This window comes from Leptonychotes weddellii, chromosome 10 (assembly GCF_054177405.1).
Source record: "Leptonychotes weddellii isolate Sample4059 chromosome 10, ASM5417740v2, whole genome shotgun sequence".
NCBI lineage: Eukaryota > Metazoa > Chordata > Mammalia > Carnivora > Phocidae > Leptonychotes > Leptonychotes weddellii.
Genome location: NC_138378.1, coordinates 37,483,390 through 37,506,735, shown reverse-complemented (window position 1 = coordinate 37,506,735; position 23,346 = coordinate 37,483,390). Strand labels below are relative to the sequence as shown.

The 23,346-nt window shown below is 45.3% G+C and overlaps 1 protein-coding gene and 1 pseudogene across 1 annotated transcript in view; both read right to left on the bottom strand.

The window, feature by feature from the left end:
• Window positions 1-23,346, bottom strand: part of PCSK2 (proprotein convertase subtilisin/kexin type 2) — a 250,696-nt gene that overhangs the window by 26,362 nt on the left and 200,988 nt on the right. The window contains exons 7-8 of the mRNA XM_006744248.3: window positions 22,528-22,616; window positions 12,387-12,562 (exon numbers count right to left, since the gene is read on the bottom strand). Coding sequence (XP_006744311.1) covers window positions 12,387-12,562; window positions 22,528-22,616 — 265 coding nt within the window. The remainder of the gene's footprint in view (window positions 1-12,386; window positions 12,563-22,527; window positions 22,617-23,346) is intronic.
• Window positions 284-753, bottom strand: LOC102736296 (cytochrome c oxidase subunit FA4 pseudogene; annotated as a pseudogene).

The following is a 23,346-nucleotide window of genomic DNA, read 5'->3' as shown; positions in this document are numbered from 1 at the left end:
TTGGTGGTTTTCTATGATAATTTGCTCAGTTCCCCCGCCCCCCCCCCACCTTTTTAAGTGTTTTGTCTTTGCTCTAGATTTTGTTTTGTAGTTCCCACGAGGTTTGTATAAAACATCTTATAGATAAAATAGTCCTTTTTCTGCTGATAACAACTTATCTTCATTTGACTATACAGGTTCTGGCATTTTCCTCCTCCTCTTTTATGCTTTTGTCATCACAAATTAGCTCTTTTTATTCTGTGAATTTGTTGCCAAATTGTAGTAGCTATATTTATTTTTTCCTTAAATTCTAAGTTTATTTCCTATACCCTAGTTGTAAAGTTCAGAGCAGATTTTCAGCATTAAATAGTGACACATATCAAGTTTCAGATATTTATTATTCAGTGTAAACCCCAACACTAACATGATTTCGTGCATTTAGAGGGGAAATATTTCCTGGATAAGTGGAAAATTGTGCGGATGGCTTCTGGAAGACCTTCATTCTAAGGAGCTTTATAGTGAAACATTTCATTTAGAAGTCTGGACCTTCCTTCTTCAGTTTGCTGTAATCTACATTCACTGAGTATAACTTGTATTGCTCATTGGGACCCAGTTTGTTCCAGGGTTATTCTTCCTATCCCAACTGACATATGGATTGAACAATGCCAGGCACAAGACATACAGCGCTGCTCCAGTACCTCCTGCCCCAATAAATATGAAGAGGGGGATCAAGCTCGGGTGCTTCTTGGCCTGACTGATGATTTGGTGTAACATGGTTGCGACAGAGGCCTCCTGTCCAGGAGAAGAAAAAACCAAACGTGGAAGGCCCAGCACTAAGTAATCCCTACGCTGAGGATGAATGGATGTCCTATATTTACTTTTAATGCTTTTCTCTTTTAAACTTTATGCTACAATCATTTAACACCCTATTCTAAAAGAGGGTTATAGTTTTGACTCTATCACTTTATTAAAAATCTGGGGTATTTCTGTCTTTTCATTTTAGGTAGAAGAGCTCCTTTCAACATTTTTTTGTAAGGCAGGTCCGTGGTGGTGAACTCCCTCAGCCTTGCATTTGCTTTTCTCCTTCATTTGGAAGGGTCAATTTAATGGATAGTGTATTCTCGGTTGGTAATTTTTATCTTTCAATACTTTGAATATCACATTTCACTGGCCTGTAGAATTTCTGTTGAAGAAATCTGCTGATAATCTGTTGGGGGTTCCTTTGTAGGTTATGTTCTTTCTCCCCCCTAACCCCCCCCAGTTGCCTTTAAGAGTCTTTCTTTATCATCAGTTTTTGATAGCTTCATGATAATATGTCTTGAAGAGGGTCTTCCAGCATTCAGATAGTAAGGTGACCTATTAGCTTTGTGGACCTATTAGCTTTGTCTAGTTCTTTCCTCAGGTTTGGGAAGTTCTCAGCTACTGTTTCTTTAAGTAACCCTTCTGTCCCCTCTCCTTCTCTTCTCCTTCTGGTATACCCATTATTCTTATGTTGGTTCCCCTAGTGGAGTCTGATAGCTCTTGTAGGGTTTCTTCGCTTCTTAAAAATCTTAGTTCTCTCTCTTCTTCCACCTGAACTGTTTCTGGATTCTGATTTTCCTGCCCATCTATTCTCTCTTCCATCTGATTTGCTCTATTTTCAATACTTTCTAATGCATTCTTCATCTCATCTACTGAGTTCTTCAGCTCCAGAATTTCAATCTTCTTGGCAAAGTACTCCTTCTGTTAATTTTATTCCTGAGTTAATTAAATTGCCTTTCTGAGTCTTCTTGGGGCTTGCTGAATTGTTTCATAACAGCTACTTTGAGTTCTCTATCAGTTAGATCCTAATCTTCTGTGACTTGGAGATTGGTTGCTGGAGAACTGTCATTTTGTTTTGGTGATACCGTATTACTGTGATTTTTCATGGTGTTTGATGAGATGTGCCTCTGCTGGCGCATTTGAAGTAGTGAATACCTTTCTCATTTAGGTAAAGTTTCATTTACTTTGATTTTAACAGTTCAACAGGTTGGGAATTAAGGCCTTTCTTTTGTTTTCCAGCAGGTGGCGATATAGCACAGATTTCCCGCCCCCCACCCCCACCCTCTTTCTTCCCTAAGAGCTTTATGGCTGTATTTGGGAGCACACACGTCCACCCTCCACCTGCTCTTCTGGAGGGGTCACTGAGGCTGTCATAGTTACTTGGGCACGAGCATCATCATCAGTGCTGAGGTTGCCAGGGTTGCTGGGGCTGCTGCCAGGGGTGCCGGAGTCACAGGGGCTACTGCTGCCTGGGGTTGCTGGGGATACCTTCGTCTCTGGGGCCACTGCCACTGCCAAGGTCACTGGGGTTACAGGCACCACTGCTGCTGCTACCCCCGTTCTGCTGCAGCTCTCTTGGTTTTGCCTCTTCCACAAGGTCCAATCCACCCACCTTCAGAAGTAAAGATGTTAGCTTCTCTCTGGAGTCCGGTGTGCTGTGCAGAGGAACCCCTGTTGGGCTATGGATGCCCTACTTGTTGTAAATTAAAGGGGAGAAACAAAGGGAATGACTCACGCTGTCATGATGCTGACATCACTCCCCCCCCGCCCAAAGTTCTTAAAAATTCATGCAGATTTTGTATTTTAGTATATATGCTGCCGAAGCGAGCACCAGATTTTGTATTTTGTTCATAATATAAAAATAATGTCACAAATTGCTTACCGTCAGCTAAAGTAAAGTTCTAGCCAGAGACTGCTGCTGTGGCTCTATGTATCCCCGCCCAGCACTTCACCAGCCCCAGGGGGTGAAAATCCCACTTCGGGAAGCATGGGGCTAATGCGAGCCCGTCCTCCTGCTCACCAGTGCGTAGTGATCTGGGCGAATGACCAGACCAGGCCCCCACCCAACTGGTGTTACCTGCTTGCAGATACTAGGGAGGCAAGCCTGTTATAACTTGCCTCTTCCTGACCACTCAGTTGTACTAATTTTTTATTTTTCAGTCACGTTGACATCTTAATACAACATTGACATACTTAAAAAAAAAAGTTATTGCATTTTTTATTGCAAAAATCATATTTATTATGGAATAATTGAAATCTAGACCCTGAAGAGGAAAATAAAAATCCTTTATAATCTTCCATGAATAGAAAATCCCTGGTGATATTTTGTGGATTCCTGCCAGTTTAATATACAAATGCAAAGTATAAAGACAGATTTAAGAATGAAATTAAGATCATAAAATATATCCACTTTTGTGGCCCTGCTTCAAATGTATTTTTGCTATTATATTATTAACATTTCCTGTTATAATTAAATATTCCTCTATGCTGTAATTTTTATTAGTCTTATTAAATAGCCATTCCATAATTTATTTACTCCTTTTCTTAGACATACATGGAAGGCTGTTTCTAAGTTTCTAAGTTCCAAATGAACATAATTTTATATATGTCTTTGTATTTCTGTTTATTTCCTTAGGCAGAATTTCTTTTCTTTTTTTTTTTTAAGACTTTATTTATTTATTTGTTTGAGAGAGAGACTGCTGGCATGCACGAGTGCAAGTGGGGGGAAGGGCAGAAGGGGAGGGAGAGGGAAAGAATCTCCAGCAAACTCTGCACTGAGCACACAGCCTGATATGGGGCTTGATCTCAGGACCCCAAGATCATGACCTGAGCAAAAACCAAGAGTCTAATGCTCAACCGACTGAGCCACCCAGGTGCCCTAGGCAGAATTTCTAAAAGGGGGAATTTAGGGTAAAAAGGAATGAATGTTTGAAGATTCTTGATCCATATTCCTATGCTTCTACTCTTTATAGAGATTGTTAACAATTTATTTTTTACCAACAATGTTTAAGAATTCCACAGTCAACCCTTGTGGGTCAAGATTTAGAATCATACATTTTAAAAACTAATTTTGCCAATTTGGTGGGCAAAAATGGTACCTTGTCGTTTTGAGTTATATATTTTTCCATGACCAGTAGAGTTTATCTTTTTGCAACCTTATTGATCATTTGTATTGTTTCTTTATGAATAGCTTAGCAAAGCACCAAGCCCCAAAGATATTATCCTTTGCCTATCTTTTTCTTTCATCTTCTTTTTATTGATTTGTTAGAGCTCTTTCTATATTAAGGATCTTAGTCAAATTTCTGTCATTTATATTACATATGTATTTACCTAATCTTTTCTTTTATATATTGCATTTTGACTTGCAGAAAATTTCCCACTATATTGCATAAACCTATTATTTTTTGCAAATACATATTTTAACTACCACATAAAACAATGTACTGATTTACAAATACTGCCTTTCTGCACTCATAGCTCATTGAACAATTTTACCCAAACTATTCACAAACATCTTTGACATTTGTGTTTGTCCTCACTAGATCACTGGTTACCTTTTGAGTCACATAGCAGTTTTTCTGGGCTCATTGTGGTAGTCACCGGTGCTATATGGCATATATTTCTAGCTGTCCACTGTCTGGGTCCATGATCCCTTTGTGGTTGGGTGGGGTCTTGTAAGCCATGTTAATGAATGAGGTTTGAGTGGGAGTGGCTGATACATAGTGTCATTTCTAGGCTGAACCATTTACTAGTCAGTTCCAGATGCTGCAGAACACCCTTTTTCCCTCTGCACAGTGATTAGCAATGTCCCAGATGTAAGCTCTGTTCCCCGAGAAACTGTGATAAGCAGAGCCCCCTACTGGCCATGGTGATGTGTAGCTGAATGAGAAATCAACCTTTGTGGTTTGAAGCTTCTGAGCTTTGGGGGCTCTTTGTTACCACAGCATAATGTAGCCTCTCCTGACTGATACAATTCATCATGTTCGCTTCCATTTGCCTTCTAGCAGATATAGCATTAAACGAAATCTGTGTAATGTAGTCCCTGGAATTTTTATCCCAAGCCACAAGTAGCCATCTGTATAATATTAGAGCAGCTGCTGTTTTCATTTTTCCTGAAATGTGTATTCTTATTCTTGACAACTTATCCACCTACTGAATTGCTTTTTATTTTGGGGGATGAATAAAAACCTTCTAATCTGAAAAATGTTAAGCACAACAAAAGTAGAGTGAATACTATAATGAATCCCCATGGACCCATTGCTGAGCTTTAACAATGACCAGACCTGCAGAAATTTTGAAAGGTTTTATGTAGTAATATTTATTACTTATTTTGATAAATATTTTCCCCTTTGCTTTTATGCTTAGAAAGTCCCTCTCTGTCACAATATCAGTGATTGAATTACATTTCCATACAGCTATTTAATGTGTTCATTATTTATCACTTCTATTCTTTTCTGTACTCAGTGTTGAGGTGGTGGTGAATGCACAAAAGTCCTTCAATGGGGACGATGGGTCAATGGATCCTCCTGTAAAGAGCTAGGCTTACTTTCAGAGAGCTACTTGCGACACCTATAGGAGAAAGGGGTTGGCCCCAGTTTATGTTCCTTCAAAACCAGACACTGAGATAAGGACCAGGGAGTAGTAGTTAATTTGGGGGGAGGTGATCGCAGGAAGCATATGTTACAGGCGGGGGAACATGAAACGGGGAAGGGAGAAAAGCCAAACAAGTGTGAGCTGATGAGCAGGTTCTCCCTGTGGGAGCTGGGGTCAGTGTCTCTGGAGAGCCCCTGGGACCTGGCCACCAGGACAGTGCAGCTGGGCGGTTGCCCCTTGGGTGTTAACTCCTCACGGCTGGGACTGTGTGCACACTGGGGAGCACACTCCAGCGATGCCTTGCAGGTCCTCACACAGAGGAGCGGTGAGAGGCTGGCTGGCTGGTGAGCAGGACGCCACGGCACCAGGACCACAGCGTCCGCCTCGTGTCCCCATCAGATTCCCCCAGGAGTTCAAGAGTGTGCTGGGGGTGTCACGGTCTCCAGAAAAGCCAAACAGAGGACGGTACATTGCCCTTGGCTTCTGATTATATCCTTCACTCAAGGCTACGTTTAATGGCGCCTACTGTAGTCACCTCTAATTACTACCTGTTTTGCCACATCTACACTCTGGAGGGAAGACCCTTACGCAATCCTGTCTCATTTCTAGCAGGATCCAAACACACCATGATGAACCTTTCTGATGTCACGGGAGTTCAAACGGGTTTACATTCATGTCAATCCCTCAAGCTGGTTGGGGTTTTCTCTGGGTTCGGGTAAGTCACCACCACCAACACGGCCACAGGGGGAGTGACCGAGTGTTGGCGGTTTGCCCGGACTGGGGGGTTCCTTGGAAGTGGGACTTTCAGTGCTAAAAATGGGAAACCAAGATGGTTGGCCATCCCACCTCAGGCTGGCCAGCACTTGAGAGGAATCACCCAAAAGCCACCAACCAGCCTTTTCTTCCATTTCTCTTTATCACAAATGAAAGGAGGGACTGTAACTGCAACCATCATTTCAGACTGGATCGCAGACTCCACACTTTGGCAGCTCCTGCCCAGTTGTGAACCTTCGCTTGGTTTCAGAGCATAAATCAGGGCTCATGGAGTGTTCCTGAGAGCTCCTTGGCAGGAGGCATCCATTGCCTGCCAGAAGCCCCGGCACTCACTGCCACCATGTCAGACCCACTGCTCTGATTAAATTCCAGCAGGCTGCACTAACGCTTTGCTTCACCAATGCCCAATTTATCACTGTCTCCCTGGGCAGTCCGCTGCCCCCCTTGCCTGCAAGGTGCCTTTCGAGCCACTGTTTTGCAAGTGATCCCTCTTTCGTACATTCCAGCCTGAAGAGCTGGGATCCATGCTTCTGCCCTGCTCAATCCCGCAGGGACTGCCTGATAAACAATCAATGCTCTGTCTCACCTGTGCCTCAGCTTGTGCCTGGCTTGTCTTTAAATATCCCTGAGATGCTCCTTCCAGTAGCAACCCTGAACCATGATTAATAAGAGGTTGGGGTATAGAAATCAGAGCCAACCACAGACATACCACGGTTGCCCTGGGTAGCTGTACTTCCTCAAGATGTGGAAAGAAGTTCATGAACCAACTGTCACTTTCAAGCCCCTCTAGTGTTGTCTGAATGCCCTTTCTGGTTGTCAGGGCAACATCAGACCCTGTGATCCTACAACACGTGGGCTCTGTTACTCCACCAGTCTCTGCAAGGCCTGCGTCTTTCTAACCAGCAAACACATCACCCTAGTGGTCCTTTATTATCCAGATAGCAAAGACTCTAATCCTCAGATTAGGTTTTCTCAAACTGCACTCTGGAGACTGTAGTAGGCGGCAGCGGGTGTAAGCCCACATCCCTTAGACCTTCCATGCACTGGGCATTTCCAAATGCCAGCATAGGCGTCTCTTTGTAGAAGGGCTTTCTCCCAAGAGCCTGTTCTGCACACCTGCCCCTGGGCCAAAAGTGCTGTGGCATTTATGTTGACCATGACTTTTACCCCAGCTCCCTTGCCATTGGCAGGGATGACTCCAGGGCATGTTCTGCATGGTTTTCCAGTTTCCCAGTGGGATTAAGCTCCAGTTGTTCACAGTGGTAGCTGGCCTGGTAACACAACCTTCATTGGCCCCTTTCTTCCCTGTCATACCTCCCCCTTCACTACTGGTGTTCCCTTTGGCTCCCAAAGCAACTACATGAACTCAATCCTTGTCTCAGGGTCTGCTTTTACGGGATCCCAAACTAAGAAAGACGTCAGTTATTGGATATCTCATAATTCAGGGATCTATGACTGTCACCTTCTTCCCATATAAAATGTGAGAAATGCTTTTATTGTATGGTCAACATGTAGACTATAAAGATGAAAAAAACAAATAAAGGGAAAAAAGTTTCCTTTCCTTTTCTCTTCTCTGCTCCTTGCTGCCTCCCTTAAGTATTTACTGAACAAATATAGGAAATGCAAACTCAGATCTGTAAGGAGCCGGGTAGGTGATGTTTATGTGCGAAACAGAGGTCATACAATTGGGAGTGGTGGGGTCTGTGGCAAACAGCACATCCCCAAAAAGGTCCCTCAGCCTTCTTTTCCTCTTCCTCTTCCTTTATCATTGCTATGTCGGTCAAACAAAACCTACCCACAGGATGCTAAAATTCAAAGACAAGCGTAAGACCTACCTTTGTATACTAGGTAATTATCTGACTCTTGTTTAGATGGAGCTACATTTCCGAGGTGGACTTCCCTTTAGAGTAGACCAGATAACTGAGAGGGAATCTCTGCTCGTGTATAATACACCATCATGCACGAGATTCTACAATTCTGTCCAAAAAAATGTCACCTTGAAACAAGGAAAGAACCATTCCCACAGCTTGGGGGAAAGTCGAATGAGAAATCATGTATTTTTCATCATACTCACTTCACTTTCTAAAATATTTACACGCTGTCATCTGAAGATATGTCATAACAATTTTTCTCTTCAAGTTTTGGCACAGTTGGCATACTTTCCAGAACAATCACACTTGAAAGGGCCTTTCTAGTTGTAGCAGGGGAGGCTACAGATGGAGGAGAGAGAAATACCCGGACTTGAGATGTGGGGAACAGCTCAGAAGTCCATGGAAAATGACAGGAGCCACTTGGGAATGTGCTGCATTGAATGCCATGTGCGTTGTAAATTCAGACTGAGGGCAGATGTCACCTACATGTCTCTCTTTTGGCCTTGGGTGTCAAAAAAATGCTTCTCAGTGGAAATCCCTGTCTGCTGGGGAAGGAGGACATCTGCCAAGTGTTCCCAGGGTATTGTCACCTGGTCCTGGGTCCTTGGATGTGCAACCATTTCTCTCCAGCCACACAGTGAACAATGTAATAAGCAAACAAGCTGTTTGTGTGTCTAAAGTTTCATCCTAAAAACTCCAGAGGGTTCAGGCACTGAAATGGGGTGGCGGCACCACCTCTTACCCCCACCTGCCGATCCTGTGGGTAAGTCCCTCTGTAAACGGTACTGTGCCTTTCAAATGTCAGGGGCCCCCTGTGGCTGTCTCAGATGGGCTGATGCTGATGGCATCATGGGAATTGTTGCAAGCTTCTCCTTCGAGGAATGATGTTAGAGAGTGAAGGAAGGCTGCTTCTTGAGGTGCCAGGTGAGAATAAGTTGTAAGTGGATCAATGCTCAGCTATCTTAGTTATCTGAGAGGGAGCCAGTTGACATCAAGGGTAACTGAAAAAGTGACCATGTTGTTTCTGCACTGCTGGAGTCTGGCCAAATCTCTATTCTAACCCTGGAAGGTGCATGGTTTTCTAGGGCTGCTGTAACAAAGTATGGGTGGTGTAGACCACAGAAATATATTGTATATTGTATATATAGCTGTTCTGGAAGGTCGAAGTCAAGATGTCGGCAGGGTTGGTTCCTTCTGAAGGCTGGGAGGGAGAATCTGTCCCATGCCTCTCCCCTAGCTGCTGGGGGTTTCCTTGGCCTGTAGAGGCATCATCCTGATCTCTGCCTTCATGTTCTCTGGCCATTGTTCCTATGTGTCTGTGTCCAAATTACCTTTTTTAATAGAGACACCAGTCATATCAGATTAGGAGCCCACCCTGCTCCAGAATGACCTCGTCTTAATTAATTACACCTGCAATGGCCCTATTTCCAGATAAGGTCACATTCTGAGATGGGGGGAGGGTTAGGATTTCAACATATGAATTTTGGTGTGGGGGGGAACACAATTCCACCCATAACAGAGGAGAAGCATATGGTGTTATATTTCTATTGAGACTTCTGAAAGAATTCAACAGTTCAGAAGAAACTTCTCCTTCAGAGCTCTACAAAGCTGTGTGAGGGTGCCAACTGCCACTTGATGTTACCAGAATGGAAAAGAAAGGGGCTCTGTTAGCAACCTTCAGACTGACTTCTGACCCTTCAAGTTCTAAACTTGTCCAATGGAACCACATTTGCTAGTTTTGGAACCTACCAGAGAGAGAAGTGTCTCCCCTAGTTTGGGGCCAAGATTCCCCCTCAAGCTTGGGGGTGCTGGGGGAGATGGCAGTTGGAGTAGGGCCTGACAGGTTGTGACAAACGAGGCTGCTGATGGAGTCCCGTCCACGCAGAAGTAGCACATGAACATAAGCCCCAAGGAAGAGGAACAATGGATTCAGAGAGGCACACACAAAGCCAGTGAGAGACAGGCACGAGACAACAGCCAAGCCCTGTGATTGTGGGAGCCCCATGGGGATACCCACACACTCTGTGGCCAGAGTCCTGCAGCCATGTTGGATCCAGAACGTTTGTCTGGTCCCAGCTTGTATGAGGTCCTGCTCGAATCCATCCCATTGCCCTAGTCCTTCCTCGTGCATCCCTACAAGAAACCCCTTAGGTTGAGCCACCCGGGCCTCTGCTCCTGCAGCTCAGAGACAAACCAGAGTGTCTGGCTTGGTCATCAATCCCTTCAAGGCACCACCAGGAAGGGGACGCACAGTGCCATCCCAGAAAACGAGTCACTTCTTTTGCTCTTTCCTAGTCACTAGGGGATTTTTAAAACCACGTTATCTTGTGGTCTTAGTATCTTAGGCTTACGAGATATGTATTCTAGAAATCATTTAGAGCAGCACCTCTCAAACTTGAGTGCAACCTTGTTAAAATGCAGACTCTGATACATCAGGTGGGTGGATGGGGCTGAGGCTCTGCATTTCTCACAAACTTGTGGGTGGGCCAGTGGCCACACTGTGAGAACCATTGATGGGGACTATTTTACTGAAGAAGAAAGTGAGGCACAGAGAAACTAAGTGACTAGTCCTAAGTCCTGTGGCCAACAAGGGACAGGGATTGAGGTGAGAACTGGGATCTCTCATAGAAATAGAGAGTTACCAGGGGCTGGGGGCTGAGGGGTAAACAGGACTGGGGAGACTGTATTTAGGTTCCAGTTATAATATGAGTAAGTTGTGGGATTTAACAGTGACAGTAGTTAAAAATAAAACAAAACGCAATGTTGGCATCTTGTAACACTTTAAAACAACAACAAAAAATAGCCTTCAGTGGTCCACTCTAATTTTCTTTAATATTTTTACCTTTCTAAGCTACTGTTGAGTTTGGGGTGTTTTATACACATACCTATTTTAGTGATATAAATGTATAAGTAATAAGTTCATGTGTATTTCACATAGACTGTAAATAACTTAAACATAAACAGAACAGATGCATTTTGCAGTTCACTTATAATAGTGCTAGTTTATATATCCAAACATGGCTATAACCATTTCATCCATTTGAAATTGGTCAAAACCCAAGAGGCAAACTTTCTAAAAATTCCTAAAATGCACTTCCAAAAGTGCATCTACCACACCTGACATACTTGTCTTTCCCTCACTTAGGACCTGGTGACTTACTCCATGCACCACTGTTGTAATCTTGGGAAATGTGATTCCCATGTCCACGGCTGATTAGACAAGCAAACTCAAAGCACAGAAAGGGCATCACTGTCACCTGAAGGCAAGTCTAATCTTGAAGACAAGACTAAATAAGACAAAATGACTAAGTACTCTGAGTGGTTGGTGTTGTGGCACCAATGGTGAGTAATTAGGCACATCCTAAGGGCACTGGAAGACACAACAGTCTGGCAATTCAAGTCTGGAGTCTTCCACCTGAGGTCCAGGACTCTTGGAGCTGACACCAGCCATCCCCACTGTGCCCTGAGTTCTTGACCCACAGAATCCACAAGCCTAGTAAAACACTATGCTTTATACCACAAAGTTTTGGGGAGATTGGTCAAGTGTCCATAATGAACTGGATAAACACCAACCCTTCCGGGGGCACTTCCCAGTGCCAAACACTGGCGTATTTATCTCATTGACACGTTACAATGATCCCAGGAGAAATGTATGATTATCACCATTGTACAGGCAAAAAACAGTGGCGCAGGGAGGTCAAGTCATTTGTGGATACACCCAGACATTGAGTGCCCTAAATGGGACCTGAACCCAGAAGACTCTGATCCCGGGGCCTAGCTCATGTCTTATGGGAGATGACCCCTGCCCTGAGATGGTAGGGAGGGTACTTCTTTCCTCGAGCATGGGCCACTCACTGGCTACCTTCCCTTTGGGGACTCTGCCTTGGTCTCTTTTCCTTGGCTCTCTCCATTCCTGGGCTAATCTCAGGGATGGGCAGCCTCAAAAACCGGAGGCTCATACATGGCTCATAGCCCCTTCCGCACCCAGGCCCCACTGCCTGGGGGCTGCTCCCAGCTGACAAGTGGCACAGTGGGGGTGCTAGCAGAGGCCCCCAGGATGACCCTCCTTCCTCCGCGCTCCTTCGCCTGGATTGAGCCAGCATCACTGTCTGAAGGCAGCCCTGCCACCTCCTGCCCCCTCCTCTTCGCCCTTTAAAGGAGTCCGCTCCAATAAATGGCCCCACTAACCCTGTTTGGGGGTCCATTTCTCGGAGGCCCTGAGCTAAAGCACAGGGTGACAGCCCCACCTCTGCCTCCTTCCCTGCCCCTTACTTCATTCTCATCACCTCCTCTGGATACCTCCCACCCCCAGCGCCCCCCGCTTCAGCCCCTAGGTCCTGAACCTGGTGTCCGCAGCCAAGCCCTTACCTTGTTGACGCCGTCGGCCATGGCCTGAAGCGTGAGCTCGCGGGGCCCGTCCACCGTCTTCCCGTTGTCCGTCGGGCCCCAGCTGGCACTGTAGATGTCGATCAGCTGGGGCATGTGGCTAATAGAAGAGGCCTCGATGATGTCCGTCATGAACGGCTGGTCCAGCATCCGGATACCTGTGGTGCGGGCAGGGAAACACCACGTTTTGGTCGCCCAGTGCGCTGCACACGGGGTTGGGGGGGTTGATGAGGGCTCAGGTCCTGGGTATGGTTGGAGGGTCTGCCCCCAGATGTCCTGGGGGACGCTGCGGAATCCCGAGTCCAACCTCAGGCTGGGTGGGCTCCACCTTCAGAGGATGAAGAAGGACTCACAGACCGTCCCGCTCGATCCTTTTTGGACTCCACCCACGCCTTTCGTTATGTAACTATTTGAAGAAGTTGTCCCCCACCCCCGTGCGCAAACTTGACTAGAATTTCTAATGGAGAGAGACCACCTTTGTGGTCTGAAGAGATTCCTGGATAAGTCTTTCTAAGTGGAAGCTCAGCCTTCAGCGATTGGGTATTGACGGGGGTGGGGCAGTTTCAGAGGAGAAATAAACCCACTGTCAGGACAGTGGGGGGAGGGGGATGAAATTGATATTAAATATTTCAGAGTAAATCCTAGAGATTAGGGGGCAGAGAGAGGGGCAGGAACAGTGCAAAGATCCCGGGAGTCAGGAAAAGAGGACTCCAAGTTGCATGATAGCTGAGAAGGGGTTTTGGGGAGGACAGAAATGCAGAATGGGCCCTTCTGAAATATATTAGTAATGGGGTGCATGATACAGCCCCCTCCTCTTTCTCCCCTATGTCACCTTTGTAAAGTTTGTGCTCTTCCAACAACTTGTAGGAGTGACTCCTTGCTGGGACATTGAAGAGGAGCGGAGTGCTGCAGTCCACGATTGTGTGGGTAAACCTGAGCTGCACACGGGGATGCACAAGGGGACACACTTGTGGGCACCCATAGTTCACATCACCGTCTGACTGTCCCTAACAAGTCTCTCCAGGGTTAGCGCAGTAGCAGCCAATGAGATGGGCACTTGGTCCCTCTATTACTACTCTCCAGACATTGCTGTTGGGGGCCATATTGTTCTCTGCTTCATACACTTTCTTTTGTGGTAAGGACCCTAGAATGTTAGAGCAGCTGACCAAGTCTTTCTTTCCACGGGAGTTATGAAGTGAAGGGACTGGGCTCTACACAGTCAAAACTTGGATCCTGACACCTCTTAACTATGTTTACCATGGCCAAAGGACACTAGGACACAAGCATCACTCTCTAACATGGCACGCAAATCCATTCAAATAAGGACAAGCCAGGTTCTTGCAGGGCTTGTGAAATTGATATGAAACTGTCTTCTCTTGAAGGGTCTCTCCTTCCTCCTCAGTGTCCCATAGCCCACTCCTTGTGCCTGCATACACCTTCTCCCAATGCTCATCCTTCTCTGACTAACCTATGTGTTCAGGAGGCATTTCCCCAGCAGTCTTTCTGGATCCAGTTCCCTGGCATCCCCCCACCCCCACCCCTTCCAACACCATACTTTGGGCCTTCTAGTAGTATAATTGCTTACTTGTGAGTTTCATTTGTGGAAGGTGATTACAACCTAAAGTAAGCCTTGCTGACAGGCATCCAAAATAGGGTGGGGAGGACACTGAAGAAGCAAGGTGATGCACATCTCCTGTTTCCATTTTTGGAAGGACTTTTGACTTGTCAGTTGTAACTTATTGATTGCACCTTAATCACCTCTTGGAAAACATCCTTTTACTCTGGACTGAAATGGAGATAATGTAGCATATGTTACTGAAGAGCCAACCTTAGATATTCCCTTTAACTCTGTCAGTATCAATGATAATTCTTTCAAAACAAGTTATGGGACCTTGTGGTTTTTGCCTGTATAAGCCCACATTCCCTGCTTGCATTTTGGAGCACACTTTGCATGTCAGTTGACTCTGTGTCTCCCTGATTGCAATGCCTAAGACCCAAATAAATGCTTTTGGTTGCTTTATAACTCTTCTTGGTCAACACATTTATCACTAGACAGCAAAATCTCTGAGTTCAGAGCATGTGTCTATTTTGTTCTTTTCTTGGGTCCTAGGTGATCAGCATTATTTTAAGCTTGATAAGTATTTGATGAATAGATGTATGGTATCATTACGTTAGCTGATTTTTTTTCCCTAACAGAAATGACAGGTCCAGAAGAACAAATAATAACATCTTGAGATTTTCCATTTATGGGTTTTCTTTACCCATAAATCAGGTCACCATTCTTGCCAACAAATGTCCAATAATCAGTTAGCATCCTTTCCCTTGGGGAGAAGTTCATACAGAATGAGCATAATCTTTGTTTTGAACTTTCTGGAAGCTAAGTTTTGTGTTTTTAAAAAAGATTTTATTTATTTATTTGACACAGAGAGAGCAAGTGAGCAGGGGGAGTGGCAAGCAGAGGGAGAGGGAGAAGCAGGCTCCCCGCGGAGCAGAGTCTGATGCGGGATTCCATCCCAGGACCCTGGGATCATGACCTGAGCCGAAGGCAGATGCTTAACCTACTGAGCCACCCAGGCGCCCCTGGAAGCTAAGTTTTATGGTTCATTTTATAAGAGAGAGGAAGTCTAAAGCCTCACATTTTGCTTTTGGCTTCCCTGTATTTTATTTATTTTTAAAAATGTATTCAACAATAGTGCTCAACAGATCACAGAGTAAACCAAATAGTGCAGCTTCTTTTGGCCAGAAGTCGTGCCCACTTTGTAGGTAGGGAAACATCAGAGAGAGGCTGGTTTTCACTTGCCTGCAAGGAGAAAACCCAAATGGTCTTGAACTTGTCTAGATGAGCAGAACTGAACAGCCCACTTCAGCTAGAAGGTGAGAGAAATTCAACCCTGCCGAAGTAGACCTGAACTGTCCTGCATGCCAACCAATGGCAACACTGAATTTCATCATCCAGCCAGAGTGGTGCATCCAGCCCTGCCCTTTACCCCCTCTCTTTGCAGCTTTTGTCTGTCTCTTTTCCTTTTCCTGCCCTCCCTGGCCCCCTTTGTGCTGCACAGAACATCAGAGCTGGTGTGCATTAATCTTCTGACTGTTTCAGCATCCAGGGAGGCAGGGGCAGCCACAGAATGGGAGCAAGGCTCTCATTCATATTCTGGGGCCAGGCGCCCGACATTCCTTTAATCTTGTTAAGCTCGGGAGGAATGAGGCATGCATTAATTGAATGAGATACAGTATTCATTTTCGCAAGCGACTGCACCATTTGTAGCCAAGACAGAGGCTCAGGGTGACCCAAGGGTTTTCTCTCTCCTCTGTCCCTGGATGCTGTAGGAGCTACAGCGGGGCACGGAGAGAGGGAGAGACAAAGACAGAGCCAGATAAGAAAGAGAGAACAAGGGAAGGCAAGAGAGTAAAGGTGAGAGGCAAAGGGAGAGAGGAAAGCCCAGGGGGGGCTAGGACTCTGTGTGTTCACAGTTGTAAAATGCTCTCCTGGCTGGTGTGATTCAATGGCATAGGGAAACACAGTGCGCACATCAAACACTTCTATCCCCCCACCATGAGGGTCTGATCACCGCACTACTGACCAGTGGGGACTCTGAGACTTCCTTCCCTAAGAGCTGCAAGGCCCAGGGATTTGAGTTAAATCCTTTCTACCTCTGCTCTTGTTACAAAAGGGGAACTTGTACTCCACACCAGCAAACGCTGCATCTGCCCATGAACCTCAGTGTTGCTAATCACCACCTTTTTTGCTCATGAATATAAATCGGCAAGCTGAGGCATGAATTCATGCTGACCTAAGGATCTGAAAACATGTTCATCATTGTGCTAATGTGCGATTTTTACTGGTTTGTTTTAAAATTCAGCTAACATTATGGGAACTCACTGAAACGTTTTGAGTTCTATGGGCCAAATATGTGGAGGTAATTCATTGCCGGCAGCGAAATTTCGGGGTATTTTGATAATGGTCAACAGTATGGTTTTCAAACTCTTTTTCAGAACCGTCGAACAAAGGAGATCCCATCCCAAAGCTCGGTGCATAAATCTAGATGCTCTGACTTAACAAGGCAGGCAGGTAAGGCCGATGCTGCCTGGCCTGGCCCCACCCTGGGGTTGCTCTGAGGAACTCTGCGGAAGCCCAGGTGTGGTGCTCCCACCCTCAAAGTGCTACCTGTCCCCTCAGCCTGGTTATTCTCTACCACCTTGCTTTGGTTTGGTCACAGCAGCGATCTGATATTATTGTGCTGATTCGCTCATCGTCTGTTTCTCCTCTTAGACTCTAAGCTGTGTGAGGACAGGAATCCTGCTGGTTGCCTCACAGCTGTATCCCACCACCCACAGCAGAACCGGGTACGTGGGAGGCAGCCAGCAATAACTGTTGAGTGCTGGAAGGGATTGGCAGTAAGAGATAGCATCTCCCAAGGCTTGGTGCAGTTTTGAGCTTTAATAATCTCAGAAATATAAATCTGACAAACTTCAAGAAACATCATTTGAAAGCTTCATTATTTATATTTGTTGTGCATTTTTTGGGGGGGGTTGCAAATTTTGGACAATACATTTTTAATTTTTTGTCTTATTCCCTTTGATTGAGGATGTCAAACACTGATTTAAAAATCAAAAGGAACAGGGGCACCTGGGTGGCTCAGTCGGTTAACCGTTTGCCTTCGGCTCAGGTTATGATCCCAGGGTCCTGGGATCGAGCACCTCATTGGGCTCCCTGCTCAGCGGGGAGTCTACTTCTCCTTCTCCTTCTGCCCCTCCCCCCCATGTGCTCTTTCTCTCTCTCTCTCTCTGTCTCTCAAATAAATAAATAATCTTTAAAAATCAAAAGGAAGAAAAGAATTAAGTTATTTTCCTAAAGAGTTACTGAATAAAGGCATTTTCAAAGTAAAAAACCTGAATTAATCTTTTTCTTCAAAATTCGTGAAAGTAAATAAGTGGATAAAGGGAATGTAAATAGTTAAACCTCAAATATACATATCTTTGAAGTTATTAAAGCTTCAAGATGGCACTAAGATTTTTGGGACATGCCAAATGCATGTGTTTACATGTTATAGAGTATTTGCTCTTTAGGAGCCAGACTAATGGGAGCTTTCCTCTGTCCCTGCCATGTGTCATTTAAAGAGGGGGTAACAACTGTGTCCATGACAACAGGCAACAGAAATCAAAGAGAGAGCTCATTTTAGAGGAAGATTCTCAAAGTCACACGTATCCAAAGGTAGAACAGACTATGTTGGAAGGGAGTGAGTTTCTTGTCACTGGAGGTATGTGGCTCCAGGCTGGATCCAGGCTATCCCAGAAGGGCAGGAAAAGGGAAGTTGTCCAAGCATTTTCGTGTAGGGGCCACGGGCAGGATTTCTGGCCCAGGCTGTGCTGGCTGCAGGTTTATTCTACAGCTTACAAGCTGTGGGGCCCCAGTCTTGTTCTCTGTAGAAAAGGGATGCTAATATATAATATATATGTTATATGTATTATATATAATAATGTATAAGAAAATTGTATAAAGGGTTGGGTAAAGAGTTTTGTAGTGTGTTTGACACATTGGAAGAGTAACTATGTGTTACTTATTATTATTATCATTATTAATACTACTTTGTTGCTATCCTTAGGCAAGTGTCATTGGGTGTTTGGACTAAATGATTTTTGGGGCCCAAGATTTTGAGATTCTGATGAGTAAGTAGAAAAGATGAGCTCCTGGAAATTTACACACTCTTTTTGTAACACCTGAATGATACATGGTGGATGGATGGTCATTGTGCTTGATAGCCTGGAGCCGCCTGAGGTGTGGGTGCAGAGGGGCCCCTTGTCTCTTTTCGCTGATGGGCCCAGGAGCAGCTCCTACTGGTGGTGCCCTGGGAAGGGAGGGAAGTGGGGAGAGGGTGTGAGAAGGCCCACGTCTCCTTGGAACTAATTTGATTGGGATGAAGCAGCAAAGGTGAGATGGTGCTGGTAGAAGAGGAGATAAATTTGCTTCCTGGTAGAAATTCTATGAGCTTTGGGTCCTTAGATCCTTAGGCCCTTCATCTCACGACTCCATTCATCCATCCATTCTTCATCTAATAATTAACCTCTACTGCTTATCACTGGCCCTTCCTTGTCTTTATTCCTTTCTTGCTTTCTGGCACTCAGCAAATAGGCTTTGGGCATCCACTGTGCCCCAGATCTTGTTCTCGGTGCTGAGGTGAGAGAAAAGAGACATGGCCCTTGTCCACATGGAGACTGTTGTCTGCCTGGGGAGAAAGATATTGATCAAATCACCATGCACAAGAATATGTCCAGTAGCTGACTGTAGTTAGTGCTGGGAGGAAAGAACTCTGCATGCTTTCTCACGTGTGGATGCGGAAGCTGGTCTGGGAGGTGATGTTGGAGGAGCAATGGGAAAACGGAGAAGAGGATGAAGAGGTGTGGCCAGGTAAAGCCTAAGGGGGAGGTATTCTGGGCAGAGGGAAGAGCAGATACAAAGGCCCATCAGTAGGAGTGTGGCTACACTTCCTAATTTATACCTGCTAGGTGGGTTTATGTAAATTATATTTACCTAGTGACTAATCATGTATGTATGGGAACTTAATATAGGATGAAGGTGGCACCACAAATCAGAGGAACAGGATGGATTATCGAATAGATGGTATCAGGGACCCTGGTTCACGTTTGGAGAAAAATAAAACTGGGTCCCCAGCCACCACGACATACAAAGGTGAAATCCAGGTGGATTAATGACCTCATGTGAAAGTTTGGGAGAAGATATTTGCACTGCCTGAAACTGAGCAGGAGCTATGATCGAGGACATACGAAGAAGGCATGCAAATCAGCAAGAAAAAGACAGGAGCCCTAGTGGAAAAGTGAGCAAAAAATCTGTGAATAAAAGAGAGACCCAACGGACTAACAGGCAGATGAAGAGATGCTGTGATTTTTTTTTCCCTTCTTTCTCTTCAGGGGACTCATTTTACCATCTTATCTCCACTTTCCTCTTCCTGGGCTAAGATTTTACAGCACCTCAACTTAAGCCTTTTTTTGAGGACACGTTGAAGAGAGACCCAGGATGCAGGAAGGGCTTGGACCACCCCGCCTCTGGAGTCTCCCTACCTTAACTGAACACCTCGGGACCGGGAGGGGGACTAGCAATGATCTTGTCTGGCCACCAGGTGGCGCTCTAGACACCCCAGCTCAGAAACCTGCAAGGAAAGATTCTCTGGAAAGGCATGGCTCCTTTAGAGTTATAAAAACCAGACAACTTTTGCGATTGACAGCCAGAAGGAACAAAATGTTTCACCTAAATGTGTAAGGTCCAGGAGGCTGAAATTCTGCTTTTATTGTAATTCCTGAGTAACAGTCCAGGGCTTCCTCATAAAGAATTCCTTGCGCTGTTCCGGGGAAGCCCAGAGGACACTGGATGTTCCAACAGGCACAGGACGATGGGGACTAGACTTCTGGGCCCCTCGAACAGTTGGCACCAGCATGAGTAGTTCCAGAGGAGCAAAACTGGGGTTAAGGGAGCGGAAAAGGGGGCTCCTGTGCTTAAACTCTGTGTGTGGCTGGGCATGCCTCCCACCAGCTCTGGTCTATTTCTGGAACCTCAGCATTGCCGTGAGACCTGAGTCAGCTGGGGTTTCACAGAGCCCAGGACAGGTCATGCCTTTGCGGTATCAGGCTGCATTCACTCACCTTTGGGGTTGGGAGTCAGTCAGCAGGTGAGGCAGAGTTAAGGGGTTGCAGCTGTGTGGATCCGCTGCCCTGTCCAGGTATCTTTGCCTGGGGTGCGTTCTCTGCCTCAGGATTTATGCTCCACCCATGTGACCTGGAAGACTGGACAGGGTGCTGAGGGCCCAGGAGCCACCCCCATAAATGAGGGATGGGAGTTGGCGGATAAACTCCCCAGCCTCTTCTCCTTGGTGGAGAGCAATTCTGTGGGCTGTCCCCACAGTCCCTCAGATCCCTGCTTATCCACAGGAGCAACCAGTTCATCTACACACCCTTTGTTGGCTTCCCTCCCTTAGCTGTCTTTCCTCCTCTTTCCTTCACTCTGGTTTCCGGGGATCACCTCCCAAAGAAACTCCTGGCACCAGTGAAAATTAATAAAGGGAAAGCTCACTAAAATGGAATTGGGAGTCCAGAAGGGGGAGCTCTATCACTCAATATCAATTACAGGGAGAAATGTCAATTACAGATCCCAGCAGAGTTGTCAACAGGAAAGAATCAATAATTTCAGGCCCCAGCTGGAAAAGATGTACATTGCATCTCCTACAAGAAATCCAGTACCCCGGCAAATCAGCCAAGGAGAAATGACCATCACCCTGAATTCCTGCTTTTCTCCCATGGACTTTACTTGAAAACAACCCCTCCCAAGTTCCTCCTTCTTCTCCATAAAATAACATTCCTCTGCTTTGTGGGACTTGCCTGTGGTTTTGCCATAGCTTGCAATGTCCTGAATTGCAATTCTCTGTTGTCCTGAATAAACCCATTTTGCTGGTAAAATAACTGGCCCTCTTATTTCTTAGGTTAACACATTGAAATCCTTTTCTCATGTTTCCCTTTTACGGAATTCAAATGAAAAGAACAGGGAAATTAGGTCCATTTGATGAGCTGCTCAGATGTTTTCAGAGCGCAAACAATAGGAGAGAAAAGGACAGAAGGCAAATGGAGAAAGCGACCCTGGTAAACCCTCCTAATGCCTTGAGCTGCTCCTAACTCAGTTTTGCAGGCACTAGTTCTAAGAATCTCTTGATCAAAAGAAACCCAGTTACTTCGGGCACCAAAGCTATTTTGAAACTATGCTTTGGGATCCAAATTATTTTGAAGACAATCACTGTGAATTGGAAATTCAGGTCTGATTTTTTTCAGTTGCCTCCAGTTTTATCCTGTGGATAGGGAACCCACCTTGCACAGATAACACCCGAGGTCCGAGCCTGGCTTATAAATTATTAACTGGGTGTTATTCTTTCCCCTGAGCTCCTGATGGCTTCTGACATTTTAATGCCTGCAGTTTGAAAGCACACAAAGTAAAGAGAGCAGAAACCCGGGGGGCAAAGCTTCCCCCATTTGCATTTCAGACCCTCCAGACGTATTCTTTTGTGAAATTTGGCACCAGGCTTAGGCAAGCCTCTTAGCAAACAGCGTTGAAAGAGGTTAGTGATGGGTTTGTATAGGTTAATCTGGCTTTATTTAGGTCCCTGGAAATGCAAGTGTCAGCACAAAGTATGTTTATGGTTCCATTAAATTGCTAGGAAAAAAATATCAAGAGAGTTGTAAAAAAAAAAGAAAAACAAGATTGAGTGACTCAGCTTTGAATAAATTAAGAACCAATTTGATGCAAAATGCGGACCCATGCCAGGAGCTACTTCATTCTCCAGCATGTTGTTGACAGTTTATGAACCCCTCTCATTCTCTCTCCCGCTCTTTTTTGGAGAGGGAGATGCTGGTTTCTAAATTTCCAGTGATCTGCCACCATCATTTCTAAAGCCCCCAGTGAAGGTGAAATTGTTAAATATCCTTCCTGTGGAACTTGATACACAGGTTTTAGTAGAATATATTTCCTTAGAGAGGAGATGGCACTGTGTAAAAAAAAAACCAAACAACCCCTTTTTTTTTGAGGAGTTCTGAGTCTGTTTACAATAATTTTTATCTTTTTATATTTATCTTTTTATATTCTTATAGGCTTTATCAGAGTCTCATTAGAATGTTATTGATAATGACACAAGAGTACAATCAGTACAATTCCATTCATATTAAAGTTTAAAAGCTGGGAATAACCACTATTTGTTGTGAGAAATCAGGCTCATGCTTATTCTTGTGTATATGGGTAGTAACAGGAAGGGAACATGAGGAGGGCTTTGGGATGCTGGTGGCATTTTGTTTCTTGACAGTTTACGTGGACGTGGTCAGTTTGTGAAAATTCACTGAGCTGTGGGCTCCTGACCTATGTACTTTTCTGTATTTATAACACACTCGAATAAAAAAAAACCTCACTGTATTGATACTGCCAGAAAGATTAAAAGAATTGTTTTTTCCCCCCTCTTGCTAAGTCTACTAGTCCCAGCTCTGCTCCAGTGGGAATTTTTGCCCCCCCACCGCCCCAGGCTGAAGACCAGAGCGCTAGGCTTTCTGGCGCACGGCCCTGCTGAAAGCTTACCTGCGACCTTGGAGTTGTAGGCCACTCCGACCCCACAGATATTGTTGTTGGCTGCGGCAGAAACCTCGCCTGCACATCGGGTCCCGTGGCTGCAGAGAAAAAAAAGGCAAGTCAGATACGGCAAGTCGGGACTTTTGGGGAGGTTCCTTAAATTCTGTCAATTGGAAGCAGTTTGGTTCTTTTCAATGGTCCGGTTAGCTGGAGTCAGCATGATGAGGGAGCAGAAGGCAAGCTGAGGGCAAAGCACAAGCTGACACCCCGCAACCCACCCCCCTCCCCCAGGTGGGATCTGGGTGACATTCCTCAGGCCCTCCAGGCTACCCGAAAGCTAAGGGAAGGAAAAAACCAAGGGTTAACTTAGAGAAATCACAGTCCTGCTGGACCGGAGTCTCCCTCAGTTTACCAATGTCTTAGTGATTTACAAGGAAAAAGCATTCTTATCAATAACCTAACTTCCAGAGACCCATAGATGCAATTTCCTGGAGCCCTAACATCACCCTCCCCTCCACAGTGATGTGGGAAACAAAGGCAGAAGGGAAAGTAAAATTTCTTCATGACCTGCAGCCCATTGACAGATACTTGAGGCAGGCAGAGTAGAACCTTCTTCCAGGACACTCCCAACTGTCTTAAGGTTAAGGTTTTGCTAGAGAAAAAAGCCACCTTAGCTTGACAATGGCAAGGCCTCCAGTATCTTTTAGGTTCTCTTTGGCATATGAAAGTCCTTTTGAAAACCTCCCTTTTCCCTTTCCTCCCCCAAATCCCAAGTCTAGAATCAGTCATCCCTCATGCTTGTAATGCCTGCCCACGGGTCCTGTCCCC